Genomic DNA, 23,715 nt, shown 5'->3' on the forward strand with positions numbered 1-23,715 from the left:
TGCCCCTCCTCCGGCCCTGAGTTTTCCGCAGCAGGTCCAGCTCAACAGTTAAGCTGTCGCACCCCAAGCAGGTAAACAAAAAGTGACTTCAAATAACAATAATTGTTAAAGGACAAACTTGAAAACCATCCTTTAGCCTTTCGGTAGATAATCCGTCTTCTGTTCTTTTATCATTTGATAATAGGAAGATCAGGTGTCTTCCTCTCACTGTTTCTGTTTCGTTGTCTTCCCTCCTTCTCTGGTTTACAAGTCCTGTATCAGCCCTGCTCTCCTATTGGCCAATCTATTTCTATTTATCCCTCTGCTCTGCCCCCTCCTACTGCTTATTTCCCTCCCTCTGTCTGTGTACTGCTGCTGGGTAATCACCTGGCCTTCAAGGCAGCCCAGGTGACCTGTTTCTGCACACAGTATTACATGGATCACTCTATGAGCGTGACGTTTTACAACAGCACAGAGGGATCCCATAGTCGCATGTCTGCATGGGGACTTTATGGAACTTATCAATTCAAATAGCTTTATTTTTCTAATTTGTCTTAGTGAGGGACAATCACAGTTCAATCACTGAACAATAGCACACATTTGTTTCTGTTACAGAAGTTTGGAACGTTTTGACTTAATGGCAGAACTCTGGGTATATTGAATTAAAATATGCACTAATACTTTAGTTTCAAAGTTCATTCTTAATTTAGACCAGCGTTCCCAATGTCTAGAATACACTTTGAAATGCAACTTTTAAGACAATGTGGATAAGAAGTCCTTAAATTGTTCAGAAAGAAATTTGAACATCTTTCCGTGACAAATGGACGATCACCACGTGAGATTAGTGGGTTCAACCAGCTTTTATGTATCTTTGGGCTCAACTTTGGTTTTCCAGTATAAAACCTTTATCAGGGGTAGATCAAAGATTTTTCTAAATTAGTAAACACAATGCAATATTAAAAATACATATATAAATACAACTTAAGATAGAAGAGATTAAAAAAACATGCCAAAATGGAATAAAATAGAATAAAGACAATAAAAAGTTACATTGCCGGTAAGTCTCCAAGTTAAATGACGATCTTTTTATATTTGTGTTGTATGTTGACACACCTACTGGAGCCCTACCCTGTCCTGTATGTGACTTGCTGATTCCATGTTGTCACAGCATGACAGCTATGTGTCTTAATCTCATTAACTGCTGTGTATTTGGAGCTCCTGACCTGGTTTACATGAAGGAACGCTTGAGTTGTAATAGCGTTAAGGACCATATGTGATGTATACTTGAACGGAAAGCAGATTGCCCTGTGGTTGTCCTAACATGATTCACACAGCACTTTTGAACACAATTAAATTGTTAAATTAAATGTGATACCTCACAACAGAGATCTAACCGATTGGTAGTGTCTACCTCACATCGCTGTCATGGGTAGGGAAGTCTTGTTTCCGAAAGGTCAGACCATGTCTCCCATGAACCCACTTAATAAATCCACTTTGTCAGTAAATGACTCAGTAATGTTAGTTACAGAGCAATATCTATCCAAAGCATGCAAACATTAAATCTAAGCTTGATAATCTTGTGAAGATTTTAAGAATCATCCAACCGAAAAACCCACCCTGTGTTGCCAAGTCTTTTTCAATGAAAGTAGTTCTCAGACACTGAGAATCCGTCCCATCAGGCCCTCACTTAACTTAACAATTATTGTACAGGCTTATTTACAGTCCTGTTTTTTCTTATTTTTGTCAGAGAATTTGATTAATTTATTGCTGTCAGGATACAATGAGAATTTCAACCAAACTATGGAAAATGTTTTTGAAGAAGAAAACCCTGCCTTTAGCTCCAGGTTCTACCAGACCGAGTAAGGCTTTAGCAGCGAAACCCCTGAAGTATTGATATGAGCAAAAGTGCATGTTATAGCTTGTGAATTCAACTACTGATTTGTAGAAGTCACATTGTATTGCTTTAGTCATCTTGTGCTCAATTTGTTTTGAATGTCTTTAGTGCCTTACCAAAATGAAATAATATATAAATCATAGCATAGATGCCACACACACACATTTTCCTGCAACTCTTTCATTTGCTGCTCTAACCTCTTTCCATTAATCACGATCCAAACGGTCTGTAGCAGCATCAGTCACAGCGACACACTGCTGCTCCCTACTTCTCACTATTGCACAGGCCTCACTTCCCATTGTAAAAAAGCTTTTACTGTAGTTGAGTATGTACATTATTTATACTCCAGCTTTTATGATATAATTTAACTGTTGTTTGTGATTTATTTTTGAGAAACACTAATATTTCTTATACGTGGAATTGGAAAATGATACATATTAATAAAACATAATACAGCTGACAAACCTTGCATGCTGGTAAGCTATGAACCTGACTGGGGCTTTAGCCTGTCCTTCCCATCTTCAAATGCACCTGATTATGTTTTATATGCTCATGTTTTACATTATTAATGCCTTGTTACTCCTTCTCTTGCAGCCTGCCCCTATAAGAGGCTGAGATGAAATCACATGACCAGGGAGAGAGGAGCAAATAAGCTATGAATGGGTGATGAAAGCGGCCTCGGACAGACACAGGGACACACTCTTGCTTCTCCCCCTTTTGCTGTTGCACACATTACTACAGCGGCAGTCATAACGATGCGAGAGGAGACGAAGAGAGGATGGTGGAGGGAGGCAGGGAGGCAGGCAGGCAGGCAGGCAGGGCGGGGCTGCTGAGTGACAGCGGGAGGCAGGAGAGCGAGGAAGCTGCTCAACAGAAGACCAAGCAACAGAGGGAGGAGGAGGAAGAGAGAGAGTACATCCACAGGACGTGAGTGCCGGCAGCAGAGGACGAGGGGGGGGGCTGGCTTCCAGACTGGATGGGCCCAGCGATGCCTTGATGGAGTATGGGCCAGGTTTTAGGATTCTCCCACTGCCGTAAGTCTGCTTTTGTTCTGCTGTTTCCTTCTGTGTTTCCGTGTGGGAGGTCTGAGTATGTTTATCTCTCTATGTCATCGTTATATAAATATATATTCCAGCGGAGCATCTTTTCTTGCTAACTGCTGTAAGCATCGCGTGTGTTAGCTCAGCCCCCCTCCCCTCCTCTCCCTGCCTACTCTCCATTCCTCTCTCCTGCTTTTAATAAACACATGGCTGAATGGATAGATGCAGTGCAGAGGGGTGTCCTATTCTGTCGTCGTGGCCTCCCATTGATTTGCAGATGTTTATGTGGCTGTGTGCGAGAAGGCTATGCAGGCAGGAAGAATTAAACAATGCAAGTTATTTCTCCCCTAAAAGCCTCTGTTGTGCTTTCATATCTGCTTTTTATTTTATGTTTTTGTCACAATATTCACCTGATGTTCTCTAAAAATACATTTAAGTGGTTTATGATTATTTGCATGTGTTCATACATGTTCAAAGAGAATATGCTGCATTCTTTGCCCAGCCTCGGTTGATTTATTAATGTCATGCTGGCTGTCTAATGTAGTGAAGGCCTTCACTGGCTGCCAGTTAATCACTGAGAATGCTACAGTATGAGGAGGGAACGGTTGTCTGTGACTTCTTCAATCACATAAAGCACAGTTTGCTGTTATACCATTAGAGAATTACTCAAAACAAGGTACCGCAGTGTTTGTCTGGGCCTCAAAGTTATTTAGCATTTAACGGTAGTACACCTGCATTCAATGTTTTGAGATGCACACTCGTAAGATAAATGCGAGATGGTGAGAAAATGGGTTTAGAGCTTGCAAAAGCAGCAACAACACATTCATATTTCTGAAAAAAATGTTGCTACGATATGTTTGCTAGTAGAGTTATGTAAATTTGTGTGTTTTCTTCCAGAGGAATATGGCTCTGTGGCATCCACTCCAGACTCAACGCCTCCATGCACCGATGGTACGAAGCAGACACATGACACAAATTCCATCTCACAATACCAACAAAACGAAGAGCTTCCTGCTGACTGAAGTCTTTATTTTGAACTTAACATCAGAGGAATACATCTCTCACCTCTAAAAGACTAGCACGAGTAAACACAGAGGATGATCACAGCTTCATTTTGAAAGGAGGGATCTTTATGGCCTTATCAAAGAGGGTTTCGTTCACTTTAGATGTCACACCTTTTTTTCCTGGCTGCTTTCATTTGACAAACTATTTATTTAAAGCAAAATCTCTCTCCTTGTATGACTACGCACCATACAGTGTTAGCAGCAGCCTCTACAATTGGATAAACAGGTGTGACCACATTGATTTATGTTTGTCTCCATCCAGGCGGAAATGAGGAGTCGGAGTTGTGCGAGCTGCAAACAGCCAGGGAGTGGTCTGATGATGAGGACGAGGGAGATGGAGATCCAGATGATGATGATGAGGGACTTGCGTCATCCCCGTCCATCTGGGGCACGCCGCGCCAGAACTCCGTCGAGCTGACTTTCTCATACATCGCCATTGCCGAGCCCGAAGCAGTGGGATCCTCGCGACACCTCCGGGACCGACGCAGGGGCAGCTCTCGGGGAAGTCGCACTCCTTTGATCCACACGGACACCCTGGAAACACTATTGGACTCCCCCGATATAGACTGGGACCCTCAAGGCTTCGTCAGTCGAGATGAAGAATCAGAAGGTAGAGAGCAGGGGAGTGTGGAGGTGAGGACGGCAACTGCAGCTGTGAGGAGGGAGCAGCACAGAGAAACTGAGACTATTACAATCCAACCCTTGCCCCATAATCTGGACCCAGATACTCAGGGGAGAGACGCAGGAATCCAAAGACAGGAGTCACCGAGAAGTCTGATCCAGATTGCCCAGCATCCCTCTTCTCAACATCAGAGCCCCTCACAGATACTTCATGGTGAGAAACAGGAGGAATGTGTGAAGAGGTTGTTTTATTCTGTATGGTGCTTAAAGATGCAGTACCTGGGAATGCTGAAGATAGCCCAACGCAAAGATGCATTTTTATCATCCGCTACGAGTGGCGGGTACAGTTGTCACTTGTCAACTTGTGAGTCTTCGTGTGGTCATCTTGGCCAAATGTGGTCCTGGAAACACCTGCATTGAGGTGGATTTGACTAAATTGCCAGTTGTTTATAGTATATTTGTGCCTGTCTGTCTGTAGTCAGACATTGTCAATGCGATAGTGTCACAACTGTGCAAGATGCAGTCATGGGACTTTACAGATGTGTAGTTGGGATCAAAGTTGTGAAGGTCCAAGCAAGAGCACTGGAAGTAGGGGTTAGGAAGTGGGGAAGGAAACATTGGCACCCCCACTTTACGGTCCTGGGCCAATTTGGTATCGTGGCTGGTGCCCTCCCATTGCTAGATGGTCTCTTGTTCCTCCTAATTCTACCTAATGTTAAATCATAATATAGTTTGACTTGTGATGATTGTAAATGTCCTTTCTTAAGGTGGACTTGATGTGATGTGGCGAATGTGGTGAATGGTGGCGTCGGTTTGGAAAAGGACCTAGATGCATTTTATGATCTTTCGTGTGTCAAATGCTGTTAATATTTAGGTCTCATGTCATCAGTATTTTTAAGTAAGTAGCGTGGGTCACACCAGGCAAAACAGACCATGAAAATGTGCCAAAGCATGCATATTTTAAATTAATCTACAGCCATATCTAGTTCAATATAATGGTGAAAAATGATAAAGCAGCCATAAATTCTAAGACTCGTGCAGCCGCAATTTTAAGGAGTCAATAATAACTTATTACTGATTTAATTTTCCAGAATTCTATTTCCTGAAGAAAAGTTGCAAATATAGAAAAAGATGAACAATCTAACATTTAACACAAATGTTGCAGTTCAAATACTGTGTTTTCAGAATGTCATTTAGTCAGCAGCTTTAGCTCATGTACAGCAGGTCAGCGCTGATGTCATCACGACAGTGACATCATCTTTTGTTTCCCGGCAGCAGCCGCCCCTCCGACCCCCGAGCCAGAGTCTCCCGCCACCAGGGAAACCATTTCAGTCAAGCTGCTCACATCTGTGCGACCCAGAGGCCCGGCGTCCTCGTCGCCAGCTGCCATTGGTCAAAACTCTCAGGAACAGCTGGTCAGCGATCAATGGTTTTCAGCACTTAACCTATCAAAGGACCCGACAGTATGCACTCACATAGCAGGTACAGGACTCACATCTGTATCTTTAAATGTTCCGACCACCGTCTCTCTGCCTTTGTCTTGTTGCTGCAGCGATATCCAGCTCGTTCATCAATACTTTAAAAATATCCTATTTCACTTTCAGCGTGGACCATCGAGAGAGCAGGCAGACAAAGATAAACACCCCCTCTTCCCGGAAGTCCTGCCTGTTCATTGAGTCACCATAGTAACCCTCTCCTGGGATTTCAGGAACGATTGGCTAATTGTGGGGATACATTCTTGGCATTGGCTTACATTTTGGACTCGCACACGCTGATGTCAGAATGTATCACTGTTTGACACACAGAAAGAGAGACAGGTGTATGTGTGTGTGCAGTTTCTTTATATGCAGGTTTGTGGGAGTTTGTTGGCACTTCAGGAATTTTTGAGACACTGAAAGGGAGAAAGAGTGAGCAAGAGATAACATCCTGTCTTCCAGCTTGATGGCATTTTAAGTGGACGGTCAGTCAGAGTCGAGCTCAGTCTTATTTTGGTGGATGTGGGGGTTCAGTACATCCTCAGGCCGTTGATGAATGTGTGTGCTAGCTGATGACAGAGTTTAGGGTTTCCTGAATAAATAGCATACATGATGCATCTATTGGAACATTATTCCTCTTCTGGTTTTATTACTTTCGGGGCTGCATATCAAACTTAAATGTTTTTTGGCAACTGAAATATGTACCCGGTAATATCAAAAGCTGGAACATTTTGGAAAGCATCTTATTTAGGTGAAGTTCTTGCACAGCTGATTGCATTTTAACATTTGAAATGCTTATTTTATTAAATGCAAAACATATGTTTTGTAGAACAAAATGTAAGGAAAGGCCTTTGGTAACATCTTGGCAAACATTTTAAATAATAGCAAACCCTACTTTTTGGACTATGCAAGCAATTCAATCAGTAGTTAACCAAATACTAATGTCTTAATGTCTAGGTAAACAGATATATTTTTACAATTCAAAAAAGCTTTATTTTCAACAGCATTTACAGTTCTTAACTCGGAAAAGTAAACTCCTCATCAATGTATTATCTGTAGTGGTGACACTGAAAGGTTTGGCTTGGTGACAAAACAGAAAATAAACCCTGCTTCTCCAGTTTCAGGTGTTAGATGGCACATGGATATAAGCACAACTCTATAAACCTTTAGTTAGAAGGAACACTTTGAATGCGGTATGCTTTAGAAAGACTGTTTGCATAAAGGAAGAAGATCTAGTGATTTATCAGATTTAGTAGAGAATTGTTTGATTGTCGTGAATCATCTCTTTATGTGTGAAGCTCTTGGAGTCTTGATGAGAGGTGGGCGGTGCTGCGAACAAGATTATTTTGGGCTGTCAGGCCTTTGGACTGCTGAGCGAGCAGGGGGTGGCCAAAAACAGCTCAGAGGAGCGAGGGGAGAATAGCCGGACACAGAGAAGGACAGAGGGTGTGAGGGGAAACATTCGAGCGGCAACCAAAATGGCCAGTAAAGGTGAGAAGTGAAAAGAGGATACTTTAAGACGCCTGTGTCGACGGTGTTACGGTATTTGCTTACAGTGTTGAGCTGACAGTCAGCTATTGCAAAGAGCCGTGTTTGATTTCAGAGAGAAGGCAGAGGATAGCTATAGAATCAAGTGTGAAGGTACCACTAGTCTTTAGAAGTGGACTGTTTGGCTTTGTGACTTTTGGTGTTGTGGTGAGAAGGCCGGACCATCAGGGGACTGAAGGTGGGAAGGGAACGGAGCGTACTTGGCACTTCTCTCTGATCATTTTACAAGCAGAGTCTCTGGAGACGGCAGCATCCATCAGCTAGAGGTGTGTTTGGCTTTGAACTGATGAGCTGTTCAGATGTAGGGTGGTCTCCGTATCAGTAGCCCACATTTATATTAGCAACAGTAATTCAAAGGAGTGTAAACTGGCCTGTTGTGGTATGCTTTTGGCAGAAAGTAAAGTTTGCCAGCAGGGTTCTCTTACGTTTTAGTGTTTCCTTTGAAGAGCTGAAGAGCTGGCACAAGAAGAGGCTTTTCACACTGCAGTACTACGAGATTTCCTGGACACATGTGATTTAGCGGACATGAACTGGATCAAAGGAAGTAGATGTTGATGTTAAAATGAGATCAGATAAAGTATACATGGGCCTTGTGATTTATGTTCTTCATGATTGATTGGCTTGTTGATTGGTTGGTTGATTGATTGATTATTTGATTGAATTATTAAATCCACCATGCAATCACACCCACAATGCTTATTTATATAACAAGCAACTTAGCGAACGATTAGCACACTAAGATCATTTCTGCTGGTTTGGATTGTGTTATTGTGTTGCGGAGAATGTCCTAACTTATTGGAGGTTTTTACTTCTAGCTGAGGTGAAGTTATTTGCTGTATTTTTACATCTGCTGATACGAACTATACATTTAAGTGCTCTTGAATTACATTTATTTGAGGTAAGTTATAAATGCCAATAAAAAGAAACGGGAAGTCCCCTTTAAGGGTACCAATCCATAGGTGTGGGCTTTGGCTGTCAGCCGATACCGAGTATTGATCCGATACCAGTGTTAATGAGCTGTATTTGAGTCAGTATTGGACCAATATCTTATATCCGTATCCGTACCAATAACTAACTAACTGTTTCCCCCTGTTTCTAGTCTTCATGCTATGCTAAGCTAACCGACTGCTCTCTGTAGCTGTATATTTAACAAACAATTATGAGAGTGGTAGCGATTATTTCATCTGACTCTCCGCAAGAAAGCAAATCTACGGAGCCCGTTTTTAAATATAGCAGTGTCTTCCATGTGCCCTACTTTGTTTTGCGTCGATACTGTCCATAGATTAGATGCTCTCAGTACTCCATTGTTGGTTTCTTTCTACTGTTCTGATGAACATAATGCGCTGAGAAACCATGTCCCAGAATGACAGCGACACAAACGCACACGTCGGACAGGTGTGCGCCAGGGGCATCATGGGTATTAATTGTGTGCAGTGATGCTTATATCCCACCTGCTGCCGGTGCACTCTATTCAAAATGTATTCTAATGCTGAGGCTTTGCATTTCACTGAATGACAAGCACAACAAGCAATGCCAGTCCGACAGTGCTGCACCATACAACATACCCTGTAATTACACTGAAAAAAAAACCCTTTGTGGTAATGCATAATTCATAAAGGTTCATGAGGTTATGTTATATAAAGAGAACGATGGTGAAATCACGTATTCCACTTTATATATCGAATCTTGTGAAGCATGACTCTATGGACGCCTCGGTCACCAAGGCAGCTGTTGCCGGGTGACAGAGGGACACCAACAGGGCGTGTAAAGAAAAAAAAAGCGCCGCTGATGGCCTGACGTCTGTCAGCAGGTGCTGTGAAATGCTGCATTAAAACTCAACCGCTTGCTTCCGTCTTTCATCTGAAGGCTAAATTTAGCTCGAGCCATGAGCCTGACACGTCCTCGTAGCTGCTCAGAGTGTTCTCTCATGCGTGAGGCTGGAAATCCCTCTCTGCCACTCCCCCCCCCCCCCCCCCCCCACACACTTCCACTTCTCTGGCCTCTCTTCTCCTTCCTATCCTTATGTCAGAACTACTCTTCCTCCTCCCCAAAAGATAAAAGACCTCTTGGTGGGCCTTATAGGGCTGGAGGCTGGGTGATGTTGCTGTAGCTCCTCTGTTAAACCAGGAAGGGTGCAATAAATCCGGTTCGGTGAATGATAAAGTACCAACAGTATGACGATAATTCTCGAGAATCTCCAATTCTGTCAGCCACCTTTACATTTCTCCCTGGTTTTTCTGCTCCATAACTGTTTTGCTTGCATCCCACTCTTTCTATTTCCTCGCCTTCCTATCATAACCTTTCTTTTCTCTTCCTTTTTCCTCCCTCCACTCACCTTGTCTTTCAGTGATGGACCTGATCTACTGGAAGGACACGGAGCGAACAGGCATGATCCTAACAGGGTTAGTGGTCGGCCTGCTGTCCCTGTTCCAGCTCAGCATCATCACGGTGATCTCCACAGTCTCCCTGGCTGTCGTTTGCTTCACCATCTCAGTGCGCATCTACTATCAAGTCCTCTACATCCTCAACTGGGGCGATGGAGAGCATCCCTTCAAGTGAGATGCTATGCTTGTATTTTCTCTTTAAGGACAGTGGACATTTCTCCAGCTATTCTAACACTCGGGCGGATTAACCCCATTCAGTCAGAGTGCATGAATGTTTCCAAAACAAGCATGTGAGTTCATTTGACCACAAGCTTTTCCACTCCTCTCATTTCTGTTTTCTGTCTTCGATTTAGCAGATTTCCTACATTTTAAAATTCACATATTGTTTACTGTGCTTAAGTCTAATTATGGTTATTAATTGGTGGGGTTTCTATTAGCAAGCTTATGCTGATGTTCAGTCTGTTAAATCATTGTAATAACAAATAAGGCTTGTAGTAAAAAGCAATATGCTGAGTCAGTGTATGTGTGCTTGAATGCAAATATGTGTTTCAATGCAGTTTTTGTGTCGTTTTCTATAACAAATAGACAAATGAAATACTCAGTGATAACCCCTTCCTGTGTATGAAATGACAGCAGCATAGAATAAATTCATTACAAAAGCCTAGTGGTGACCTAGCAAATTAAAAACTTGAGCCTTTTGACCTCTGGAGCCTGACAGTAATGATATGAGGGGATATATATTTGGGCTTCAAGGATTGCAGCCAAAAGTATGAATCACAAGAAGGAACAGTGCAGAACATTTATGTTTATCGTCAATACTTCTATCTTTTTAATTTCCTCTTCCTGTTGTCTCGTTTTCTCTCAGGTCATACTTGGACCTGGACATCAGTTTCAGTGGAGAGGAGGCTGACCTCTACATGCAGAAAGCCATAGTCAAGGCCCTGTCTGCTGTCGACTCTCTGAAGGGACTCTTTTTTGTTAGAAACCTCTTGGAGTCCGTCAAGGTGAGATTAACTAACAAATTAGGTTGATGGTAGCATACCTAGATTTGCTTCATCCCGTCTAGAACCACCCCCCCCCCCCCCCTCATTAACCCAGACATCACTTCCCTCTCTGCATACTTTCATTTTCCTCCATCTGTCATCTTTCTCCCTTCATCCATCCAGCGCCCTCCATCACTGGAGATAACATCATTGCCATGCCAACCGTCTGTCTCATTATGCTAGCTCAGAGTTGATGATTCCTAAATTAGGGCTGACGTAAACTGTCAGCCCCAATGACATATTTTTGGTGATCATGTGGAGAGCAAGCGGTCCCTTTTGTAATACAAACTTAAAAATGTATTTGAATCGGTACTAACAGCATAGAAGGAGACAGTCTGCCTCATCTTTCTCATCGATGCTTGTTATCCAGCCTCAGGGGATACCCGTCAGTATCACTTGACATCCCCTGCAGTATGTTGCCACAGTCTTTTCACATTCTACGCTTCTTTGCTTTGTATCAATGGGATGTACATGTTGCATGTTTTTAAACAATGCTTAAATGACTGTAGGTCAGTGTGGCGGCTATTGATCGTCGTATTGCTTGTTCCATCTTTGGTCCCTTATGTCCACATGGTGACGTCGACAAGCTCAATTCCAAATTGGACAAAAGCATCTGCGAAATGAATGTGTTACACACATGCTATTTTCTTATATTGCTTTTCATTATTGCAAAGTAATATCATATTAAAAGGACATGCCAGGAGTATTAAAGGGAATTGCACATGTTTTCATACATTATACATAAAGAATGTTTCCTTTAAGTGAGAAGATAATAGTATGTATGTGCGAGTTAGTAAAGTTACCTATTTATTTACTGTAAACACATTGTGCAAAAACCTCATAGAAGGGATAAAATAATGTTCTGTAAATTCACAGCAGTCATGTCGATATTAGTATCAATAGACACAAAAAGGTCAGCACCAGTGTCAAATTTCCAACCAGTGTACTGTACATTCATTGGTATAGTATGTCAAGCCGCATTTTAAAAATGTGATCTATTTAAATGCCAGCTCTGTATTAGATAAGGTTTCTCTAACTTTCTGAACAGTTCTACAAAATGGTAGTGTTTAAAGGTGTTTCTCCTTTTTGATAATTATAAAAACTAGTTTTTTAGTTGATGGTGTGAATGCAAATATCTTACAGGCCAAAAAACCTGCAAAAACATAATAAATTCGTGATATATTGAAATAGATTTGACAAATTGGTAAATGTGATAAATCAGGACAGGTGCTACTGATACAGCATTTACTGCATATCGTTGTTACAGTATAGTGCGTAAACTTCCCTGGTGGTATTAGAATAAAAAGCTAGATATTGTATTTGTATCACCATCAGCTGAAGTCTCCATATATATTACTGCACACCAAATACCAGCAATCAGTTCAAATCATCCCTAATATAATTGTGGCATTTCAGTAATTAACAGCAGCAGTTTGTGACCAGACAGACTTAACACATTTGCAGTAAACGGTGAGTCAGTGTGAGCTAACTGAGCCCCCTAAATCACAGGACCTCTCGGTCTCAACCCTGACCTGGCCGGTATGCGACATGACACACAGGATTCTCTTTCCATCTGAGACAGGGGTGTCCCATATCAGGCCAACGTGGATCCCATACACAGTACTGTGACACTGTGAGATATAAGGGGAAACACAGAGACCCATATTTGGAGTCTCGTACTTAGAGCTCTTTCCTTTCTTCATCAAGGAGAAATTGATGTCAGTGTGGATCTTTTTTGGGGGAATTGTGTCATACTGCAGCATGATTTACTGCTTTCTGCAGACATGCACACAGCGTTGAGGGCAGCTAAACTAACTAGCTAACTTCTCCTTCTCTTGGTCTTAGTTGCTGGTTCTGGTGTACCTTGTGACGTACCTGGGAGACCTGTGCAATGGCCTTACTCTGTTCATCATCAGTAAGGAACTGCTCCAAATATGGAATCTATTAACAAACTCAATGGCTGCCAAGTTAACTTCTCTGCTTTTCTTTCTTCCTTCTTCTCCAGGTGTGATCGCACTTTTTTCTCTGCCACTTTTCTACAGACAACGCCAGGTAATAACTGTCTTTATTTATTCTGTATACTGTCACTTTAACGGGTCCTTTGTTTCCATAGCCGTGAACATGTGTTTTTCTGTGTTTCTGTTATTTCACAGGAGCAGGTGGATATGTTCTTTGCAAAAATCCAGGCCAAAATTGACAACCTTAAGGACACGTGAGTATGGCGCCACCTTCTGGCACAATGTTATAATTCATACTGCTATTTTGCCACTGAGGCAGTTGGTGCTCAACAGATGTTAAGGGTCTGTCCCTTTACCCACACAACATTTTTCTCAACATCATCATTAAAAGGAGGATTTTTAATACCTATATTGTAACTGTAGATATGCAATGTTAGTCAATTAGTTCACTTAAGCACATATTTGTATTTAGTAAATAGCTTAGGCTGTTATCATATGTTATACATGATCTGATTTTATTCAAATTCATACAATAGTTAATTTCTATTTTGAATAGTGTATTACAGTTTATGTTTCTATTTGTTATTATTCTGTCTTAAAGTGCTAGAATACAGGTGCATATGTTTATATACAGCAGGGGATGGAGTGTTCATCAAGAGTTTTAAGTGTTCATGGGTAAAAAAGTTTAGGCAAGTGCGGGTTACTGTTTGGTAATTGCTACTACTCGGTGGCACGTTAAGAGCACCTAAGTGCTCCGAAACGCAATGCAGGTATTGGGGCAGTCCCTAAATCGGTTGCCCTAACTACTCTTCTTTTTATCTTCCACAGCTTTCAAAGACTTGCCCAGGGTGGTGGCCCTCCTCCTGACCCAACTCCTGGTGGCGCCAAACCCAAAACCCAGTAAACACTGATGGACAAGAACTTAAAGAAAAGCTCCCAGAGTTGCAGGCTGTCACTCAGATGTCTTACCCAGCGGTCTGTGCTCAGAGCTCCAGAGAACAGAGCTCCAGAGACTTGGGAAGGGAAGGGAGGTTACTTAAACTGACAATGATGAAGATCACACATTTATACTCTCACTGTAAGTGATGGGGGGTGGAGGTTGGGGTTTGGGTTATAACTTAATCAAGGCGTGTGACTCCTGGATGAGACTCTTGCTGCTGACATCAGAAATGGAAAAATTAAACGACACAACTTGTTGTATGTGACCATCCTTGGAAATATTCAATTTTTTTTAATATGTACAAATGACTCAAGAAGTGTCTTAGATGGTTGAGAGCTGTAGTCCAAATGAGGAACTAAGAGCAGGAATGGGAAGTTCCCACACGGCTACTCACCTGAGGAAAGGGAAGTGAGTTGTTAAGGTGATTAACAGGGATCATCATTATTCATGGCAGCATAAAACTGGCAATTAAAGATGCATGTGTCAGCACATGTACATTTTCTGAATGCATATTCATTCTCATGACTGTTTCTCTGTGTGTATGCAAGTGTGTGTGTGTGTGTGTGTGTGTGTGTGTGTGTGTGTGTGTGTGTGTGTGTGTGTGTGTGTGTGTGTGTGTGTGTGCGCGTGCACGTGTAATTCCTGACATATACAGCTTGCTGAAATGAAAATGTTAATTACAAGCAATTAAAGTCACCTTTCTTCTTTATTTTCCTAAGCTTTCTGTGTTCCCTCTCACCGGCACAGGCATTCACTTTCATTCACACGATCATTCATTTGAGGGTTTTTTTTTTCTTCCCCTGTGTCATGTTTTCCTCACTTTTCTTGCGTACACCACTGGGAAGTTGTGACAGAATATTCAGAGGGATAGAGATAGAGTATTCTGCTACACGCTCAATAATTAAGACATATTATAGATGGAAGGGAAGCACTTGAGAGGAAGTTGCCCATTGATGGAACATCAGAAGTACCTACGGTGTTGATTTTAGGATCGGATGATGATACAAAAAGTGCTCCGATTTCAGACAGATATCCTCTCTGAGCTCTTAATGTGATTCTGTCCAGCCTTGTGAAGGGATGTGGGAGTGAAATATACAGCAGGTGCCTTTCTAACTACAGGTTATTGTGCATGATCTGATTCACAGTACTTACAACTGCTATACAACAGCTTACAGAGACTTCTCCTCCCAAACAAACCACTTCTCATCACCTTCCATTGCCTTCCTGAGAATGATGTTTTGTATGTGTACAATACTTGTGTGATGTGCACCATGACAAGGTAATACAGAATTGTGAGTAGATGCATTTTAGGAATAATAAAATTAATCAGGATACTCTGCAACTCCACATTTCTCTTTTGTGGTCGCTTTTATTCTTGTCACCAAAATGTATATATTCTTATGCCTTATTATTGCATAATGTGTTTGTGTGCTCCAGTAAACGCATGTTAACATACACGATCCATAAAATCCAAACACTGGCCTCCTGTAGCAGTTGTCTGAACTAATACAAATTAAGTTTTTTTAATTGCATTTCTTCAGCAAAGACAATGAAGATAACAGTGAAAACAGACAAAAGCCCTCATGTCCTTATCTATCCAGCCTGGCATATACAAAATAGGTTAATTCTATGAGACCTGTCTTCTGAAACTACTATAATTTAACAAAATCTAGTGAAACTAGCTGATCATTTTTGTACAACTATCCCATTAAGTTATGACTCCTTTTTTTGTTGCTGTGTAGAAGAAAGAATTTACGATCGGATGGAATCAGCCATTATGTGCATCATAGTATACACTGATTATTTCGTAAAGAGACTTTTCTCTGGTCATGTTGGAGACTGGTCACTATTAACATAAATAAAGACTTTATATTATCTAGCCAGTGGAAATGACCATGTTGTTGGTGCCCTGTTTGTGTCTTGTCCAGGTTTCTTAATTCATGTTAACATACCTGCGAGGGCTAATCTGATGTAAAGGTATGATGTGGCATGTGCATTTACATGTGAAAAGGGTGAACCTGTTGCTTTTGGGCCCCTTTCTATGCTCACCCTGCCCTGAGAGTTTCAGGCATGTCAGTTTCGCTAAACTCTTGCAACCAACCACAAAACCAACCACAAGGAGGCGACACAAGTCAAGACATTACTTCAGTCATATTCAGGTTCTTCCAAGTGTCCAGTTTGTCCGTCAGCTTGGGACAAGGGACCAAGATCACTTCAGCCACTGACAGTTTGAAAAGTTACTCAATCAGACGGACAGTGACCTTTGAGTTTGTCCTTTACGTTTCCAAATGTTCCTTGATTGAGCTATATGTTGGTGTTTTGCAGCACATTCTCCAGTAGATAACAGTTCGAGGCCACTGGCTCTTCCTTCTAGGCTCCGCTTAAAAAATTAAAGTAGGTCAGGTGGTCTGAAATTTCAGTACATCATGTGTCATGTTCCGAATGGACATCAAGATTGTCCTCAGTCTTTTCACTGGTGAGGACACGTCTGGACTTGCCCGCACAGGTTCAAACTCAATTATCTCACGGCAACTTCAGTTGGCCAAAACAAAGAAACAGTTGGTTGTGCGGTTAACCGTTAATTAACTGAGTCAAATGAAAAAAATCAAATAAAAAAATCAAACAAGTTAATGCAGTATATTTTTCTATTCTAATTTCCATTAAGAACATAGTATCAGCAACAGTACACTTATCCAGAGCAGTCAGTTCGGCCCTCCGCTGTTGGGAGGTGAAGTGGGTGGGATTAGTCAAATCAATCTGAAGATATAACGCCTTAGACCCGCCCTCGCATTGTAAACTGCAGAGTCCCAGTCTATAGCACTGATGCTGATCAGCCACAGTGGATTTGGCAGCGCGCAGGACAGGAGGAGACGTTTTACGCACGAGTCCCGCTCGCGATTGGCAATTGGCAAAGTCGTTGTAGAGAGGGGATCCTGTTCTCATGGTGGGTCCGTCATCTTCCCGTCGAGGAGAGCGCGGTAAAGTGCAAGCTGATTGAATGGTACCCCTAGTCACCATGGATTACGGACGGACCATGGCCCCTCCGATACCCCCGCACAATCCCACACAAACCCGGCAAGGGCAGGCGCAGGAGCGGCTGCTGAAGTGCGTCCTGCTCGGCGACGGAGCGGTGGGCAAAACCAGTCTGGTGGTCAGCTACACAACGAATGGCTACCCAACCAAATACGTGCCTACTGCATTTGATGACTTCTCAGGTAAGCCCAAAATACTGCTATTTCAGGTTCCTTATCATCTTCTTATTGCATTAAGCGTTTGTATGTACACGGGATATCACCCGTCATTTCATGGATCAGAGATTAGCACAGACCCTTGTAAAACTGAAGTCTAGTGAAAATGGTTGTATTGAGATTGAAGCCAGAGTCCAATTAAGATACCGATTTGTTGAATGAAACTGTGGTAAAAAAGGTTCCACTTTAAAAGAAAATCAATTTGTTTCCACCTGCCTTTTTACTGAACTTATCTTCAACCTTTCATGCTTTGACAGCACCCGTCCATTCTGTTATTTCCCCTATTATTCCATTGTTATGATCGATGTGTTTCCTATTATCCACCTTCCATCAGTGTTAATGCACATGAGTTATCCCCGCTGATGTAGCCAGGTTTCCATTTGGCACGGTTCCATTTTTCAAACTCTCTCACTTGTTCCAGCAAGCTTTTATTTACTGCAAAAATAAGAGAACAGAACAAAATACTTCAAACTGGAAACTTGTTTCAAACTGATCAGTGTCAGCATTAAAATACACACCTGTGACCTGTTGATCACCTTCATGATCAGGTCTTCAGACTGTCCCTCCTTAGCGTTTCTTCAGAAACGCTGAAAACCTTACTCTGTTATGACTATCAGCTATTATGGTCAAACACAAAAGCATAAAGTGACCGTATTGATAGATGAAAAATCACACATAAACACATTTTATGCTTATTTAGAAGTTACAAATGAATACTTGACATTGTGTCCTGTAAACTGACTTGTACATTTTTTGTCTTAGTTAACTATCTGACATTTCACCGGTGAGCAGTAAAACTAACAACTTGGCCAACACACATCCCATAAAAAACCCGCTGAGAACACACACCACCCTTCAGACGAGCGCTGGTTTTTACCCTCACATACAGAACAGAGAGCGTCTCTGGTTCAGGGGTTTGGGATTGCACAACTCTGCCTATTGTTGTCAGCCTTGACCCGCGAGCCCTCTCCTCTATACTGGAACGGGCACATCTGTTGCAGTGGCTCAGAGGCAGAGATTGTCTTTCGCCTCGGCCTGACAGAGGGTGATTGTGCTGTTGGGGCCCTTAATGGTGATGTCATTTCTCGGTGCCCTGGAATCAGAGCGTCCTCTTGAAAGCTGACAAAAGAGCAGTTACGCCATGCCACAGGTGGCAGAGATGCAGAGGAGCCGTGAGGCTGGGAGAGGGGACGATAAGAGGGAGTTTTGGTCCAGAAAATCAAAGGAGTATCGTATGTCAAGGATTAGGAAATGATTACACAATGGCTGCTCCCTCTCACTTTCCTTTCATTCTCTCCGCCCGCTCTTTCTCCCTGCTTTTGTATTGGTATGATGCCTGTCCTACTACATGAATAGTTCCAGCGAACCCTTTGATCAAGTGGTATGACCGACCACACTCTCCAGGCGTATTGTAAATGTTTCCATGTGCCTGCTGCTCCGCATTGTGCTCGCTCCTCTGAAAATAATAAATGGCCCCATAATGAAACTGTAAAATGACTCATCCACTTTTCCAATCTGGAAATGAGGCCAATTGGGAGAGAGTCACCGAACGAACCGTCCATTAGACAACCTTGGAATGGCCTCTGTAAAAACACAACAGAGAACAAAGCTCGCCGAGTGGTCCGAGCGACAGTAAAGTGTTATGGTCTCAACGGTAACTGGCAGAGTGGGTGGGCGAGACGGAGCAGGCTGTCTGTGAGCGGGAAGAGCTGAGCAGGGGGTCTTTGTATTTTCAACTGCCAGGCTTTTGTTTATTCCAGAGAATATTCTGCTGGGAGTGTGTGTGTGTGTGTGTGTGTCTTAAGTGTCAGGTGGAGGCTTTATTAGCCTACACAGACGTAATGTTATGTTGACAGCTGTAACTTATTATCTCTGTTTGTCTGTTTCTGTGTCCACAGCTGTGGTTCAGGTGGATGGAAACCCGGTTAGACTACAGTTGTGTGACACTGCAGGACAGGTGAGTTTTGGTCACACACAAACACATGTTGCATTACATATTTGGGACCCTGCGTATGCCCTGCATGCCTCTCAACCTTCGCTACACCCAGATGTCACATTTTAGCCATGCTAGTGGCGTGGCTCTGTGGATGGTTGTGTCAGTTGGTCGGTCAACCACCACTCTGGTCCGGACTGAAATATCTCAACTGTTGAATGAACCCTTTAGGATCAATTGTAATAACTTTGGCGATCACTTAACTGTACATTAAGTGGCATCATCAGGTCAGATACTTTGGATCATTTAGTGCTAATTAGCAAAAGAAGAAATATCGAAAAATAAATCCAATAGTTTGATTTGATTCGACCCTGGTTGACCATGCTGCACATGGGCTTCTTGCCTTTTTTTTGGGTAGCTAATCTGTATTAAAAAGGGGAGAATTCCAGGGCTCCGCTGTCAATCTTCATCTCGTATGAAAATAACAACGCTCCACAGAATAACTGTATCTCATGGTGCTGCATTGACAGGGTGCTGAAGGAGAGGGAAAAGCCTGCAGGTTAGATTGGAGGTGATAATGCCAAAAATACCTTAAATATATTTCAGGACACCGTGGTGCAGGGCGCTTGTCAGACCAAAGTAATTGACTCATTATTATGTTGGTACTTCAGAGCAATCTTGGAAGGAACAGGTTGTGAAAGAGTGATTTTATTTCCCTGGAGCATGGGTGGATGTTTCATAACTCAAAAGAACCCTGCCCTTAGAGCAGCATATTTGACAATCGCAAACGCTGAGAGGGCACTGCCAGTTCTACACACAATCAAAGACAACTTGGCTGTAAAGGGGAACAAGGTATTTGAGCAAACCCCTAGTACAACCTCACAGCATGTTGTAAGCTGCACACGGTGTTAATACTGCACACACACATGCAGACTGACGCACTCAAGCAGACAGGCATGGGCAAATCGGCACAGATAACAGTCGGCAAATACCTACTGTACTTATGCAATTTCATAAGAGGGGAGCTTGAGCCAGAAACAGGTTGGGGTGTGCCAAAAAAAAAAGAGAGGACAGATAGAGAGAGAGAGAGCCCGGACAGAAAGAAAGAAACAGTCCAGAGAAAAATGATAACAGCTGCCGCCAAAGCTGATAAACAAAGTTGCTCTTTACTCAGAGATGTTGATGTCTGTATGTTCTGCAGATGGACCTACGTCATCAGATGACAAAAGCACAGCCAAAGCTTGTGTGGGAATCTCACAAGTTGATTAAGTGTCCACTGTAGTTGTTGAGCTTCGCATGTTAACTGTTTGAATTCATGACTACGTGGTGCAGATTCAATCGTGCTTTGAAACCAGGAGGAGCTGACACAGAGTGTTGTTTATGTGAAAAGGGATTAGGAGATGTGTGCTGGAAAGGAGAGGGTTAAGTGAAAGAAGGAGAGGTTTGTGTCAAGTTTCTGCCAACCTTAATCTGTGTACTCAAGGGTGTGGGAGGCCCTTGTTAGTCAAAGCTGTGTGGCTGGCTCCAAAGTGTGACTTTTGGAAATTTACTATAGATTATTTAAATGAGTGGGCAGGGCGTCACTATGTATTAGCACAATATAAACTCTATTTGGACAGTTTTTTCATTGATTGATTATTGCCACAATCCCCTTTCCTGTGATGTTGTAGTACTTGAGTGTGTTGACCGGTTACTGAAAGTGCATTGGTGTGCGGTCAGCCTGGGTGAGAACTGAAGGGAGATGAGTCATCACAAAGTCAAGATTTAGAGCTAAATGTTAAGGTGAATGTGCCTGATATTTATAAATCACGGACATCACCACATTGCCAACCATCTGTTTCTGTCTCCATTAGGATGAGTTTGACAAACTCCGCCACTTCTGCTACAGCCGGACAGACGCCTTGCTGCTCTGCTTCAGCGTGGTCAGCCCGGCGTCCTTTCAAAACATCTGGGAGAAGTGGGTCCCCGAAATCCGCCGCCGCTGCCCCCTCACGCCCATCCTCCTCGTAGGCACACAGTGCGACCTGCGGCAGGACGTCAAAGTGCTGATCGAGCTGGCCAGGCGGAGGGAGATGCCAGTGCTCGAGGAAGACGCCAGGGCGCTGTCGGAAAAAATTGGGGCGGTGACGTACGTTGAGTGCTCAGCGCTGACACAAAAGAATCTAAAGGAGGTGTTTGACGCGGCCATCGCTGTCGGTCTGAGGCAGTTTGACAGAAGGGCGAGGCGGGAGCGGAAGGTCCGCAGCACAGCCGATAAGATGAAGATGCTCTCCAAGTCCTGGTGGAAGAAGTATGTGTGTGTCCAGTAGGGAGTGAGGAAAACCTGTGACTGATGATGAAACTGGAACTCACCTGTTGGTGGGGACCGGATGTAAGGACTACTTTTTTGTTCACCTGGACGACCCCAGGTGTGGTAGCCAGAAAACCTTTAATTCAGTGGAGCAGTAGCTCAACAGAAGCAAAGTGTGCCTACCGGAGCTGGAGAGTTTTTGCAGAAATCCTCTTTGTTGACGCCTAAAAGTCAGAGAGTAAACTAAGCATTGTCTGCTCCTCAGAGCCAGTCTGAACTGTCAAATATGACTGTGACCAGCATTCAACCAAAAAATGGAGTTAATAAAGTTTATTGGCACATATCATACTGAACACTGGAAACATAAGCTGACTTGGAAGGGGAGGTGTCCAGACGGTGATCTTATGTACTAAAAGTGTACTCCTCCTATGTGTCTGATATGATGCCCATCTTTAAAAAAGTATATTATTTTCTGTGTTCTACACTGTAATTCCCCAACACTTCTTCTACATTTATTTCACTAAAATCAGAACTTGAAGTTAATAATGTAAACTAGCTTGAATCCCCAATCAAAGATGCAATAATACTACTGTTGAGAGCTAAAGCCAATCCTGCACCCTGTTTCCTAAATCAGAAGCAACGCTAGTGACCACCCGTTAAGTCTGGTCTGTAACTGATTGCATTCATTTTAACTCCTTATCTTTTGGATTACAATCAAATGTAAATGAGTATAAATTCTTTTAAAATCTGATTTCATGTGGAGTGTTGGAGTCTTGTGTAGGGATTCCTCTACACCAGCTCATGTCCGTGCCACATGTTGAAGTGTTGCTTCAGCTGTCACACCGTTAGTCCACGACACAGTTAGAGGTCTGTAAGCTCCTCACCAATACACACCTTCTACACTAGATTGATTCCACCAAACATTAACAGAGGAAACCTACTGATGCCTAATAATGTTGTTTACCAAATCTATTCTGGATAACACATGCCTGCTATTCAGCTTTACCCGAACTGTTTAAAGAAACAGCTTTTTAGTTTCAGAGCTTTACTGTTACAAGGCTGCAGCAATAAGTTGGGTGGTGCCTCGGTACATTGCACTTATCACACACAGTCCAAACACACCACTGAAGTCTCGCCATGCAATGGCCTTTGGAGCAGTGGTGTGGATTAGATGTAGAGCAGGTAAATATGGGGCTTGAGATGTAGGTTTACTCAGTGTCACTGAAACAGAAGTGTCTGATCTGCATGTTCCCTGCACCACCCACCGGTTCGGATGATCATGGGGTCGTTCTTTGTCATTGCAGTCGTGGCCTTAAACAGATAATTATCCGTCTTTCTCGGTCAGTAAATTGGAGCGCTTTCCTCTTTTGAAATTATACAGTAAATGAGGTGAAATCACCAAAGAGACTGATTCTATGTTTGCTTCTTATTTTTCAGAAGCCTGTCATTCAGCTCTGTCTATTTATCTGTTTCTTCTGGGCCAATAACTGATCAGCAGCAATACAGAGCAGATGTATGAAATATTGTATGTCATTATGTATGTTACATAGTAATCATTTATGATGTTTGTAATGTCATCGAGATAAATCTGCGTGTACATATATAAGTGACTCAGTCATTGTCTGTGCTGTCTCTAAACTCTAAATGGTACTTACAGTATGAGTGTTTCACTTAATGTCTGATTTCTGGCTGGAGAGCAGTTTGTTGAGCTGAATGAGCGGAACAAAATAAAATGTGAAATATTTAACCTGTCGTCACTCTTGAATCTTCCGTGGAGATATGTTATCTCGACTGTCACAATGAAGAGAGAATCATGTGATGATAAGAGTGGAGCAGCGTGTGTAACACGCTTGCTCTCTGAGGTCAAAGGTTATTAGAGTTTGAGAAGTGTGTTGTGTGTGCTTCAGCGGGAAATTTGTAATACAGAAAATTGCCAAAAAGAAAGAGGAACCATGGTCGAAATGCAGATGTTTCCAACCAAAATGTAGGTTAGTTGGCTCATGCCAAAAGTGCACAAAACCTTCACAAGTCTTAAGTGGAAACAAACATTATGAATAAAAATGCATTATAGGCCCTTTTCACACCATTTTGACATGTCATTGCAGCGTAAACACAGGTGTATTTAATTACATTAATTATGGCCCTGGTCCGTTTATGTGTGTCAGGGCCTTGGTATTGTGCGTGCTGGCTCACTGGAATGGCTGTGACACACGAAACAGAACGGGTCCATAATACATTTGATCAACAACACCTGTGTTTACCTTTCTATGACACGTGAAAATGTCTGCCGTGAAAACG

General features: G+C 42.6%; 2 protein-coding genes across 2 annotated transcripts; both read left to right on the top strand.

Moving 5' to 3' along the window:
* Positions 1-2,876: 2,876 nt before the first annotated feature.
* On the top strand, positions 2,877-15,293 carry rtn2a (reticulon 2a; the record flags this gene model as incomplete). Its single annotated transcript, XM_079165698.1, has 10 exons — positions 2,877-2,907; positions 3,811-3,864; positions 4,240-4,812; positions 5,874-6,080; positions 9,969-10,176; positions 10,871-11,009; positions 12,894-12,963; positions 13,054-13,100; positions 13,202-13,260; positions 13,835-15,293. 10 exons carry the CDS (start codon positions 2,877-2,879, stop codon positions 13,908-13,910), a joined length of 1,464 nt encoding a protein of 487 aa, XP_079021824.1. The 3' UTR covers positions 13,911-15,293.
* Positions 15,294-16,801: 1,508 nt separating this feature from the next.
* rhoub (ras homolog family member Ub) lies at positions 16,802-23,135 on the top strand. Its single transcript, XM_079166614.1, has 3 exons — positions 16,802-17,161; positions 19,093-19,151; positions 20,981-23,135. Exons 1-3 carry the CDS (start codon positions 16,945-16,947, stop codon positions 21,434-21,436), a joined length of 732 nt encoding a protein of 243 aa, XP_079022740.1. The 5' UTR covers positions 16,802-16,944; the 3' UTR covers positions 21,437-23,135.
* Positions 23,136-23,715: the final 580 nt, after the last annotated feature.

This window comes from Pholis gunnellus (genome assembly GCF_910591455.1).
Source record: "Pholis gunnellus genome assembly, chromosome: 9".
Taxonomy (NCBI): Eukaryota; Metazoa; Chordata; class Actinopteri; order Perciformes; family Pholidae; genus Pholis; species Pholis gunnellus.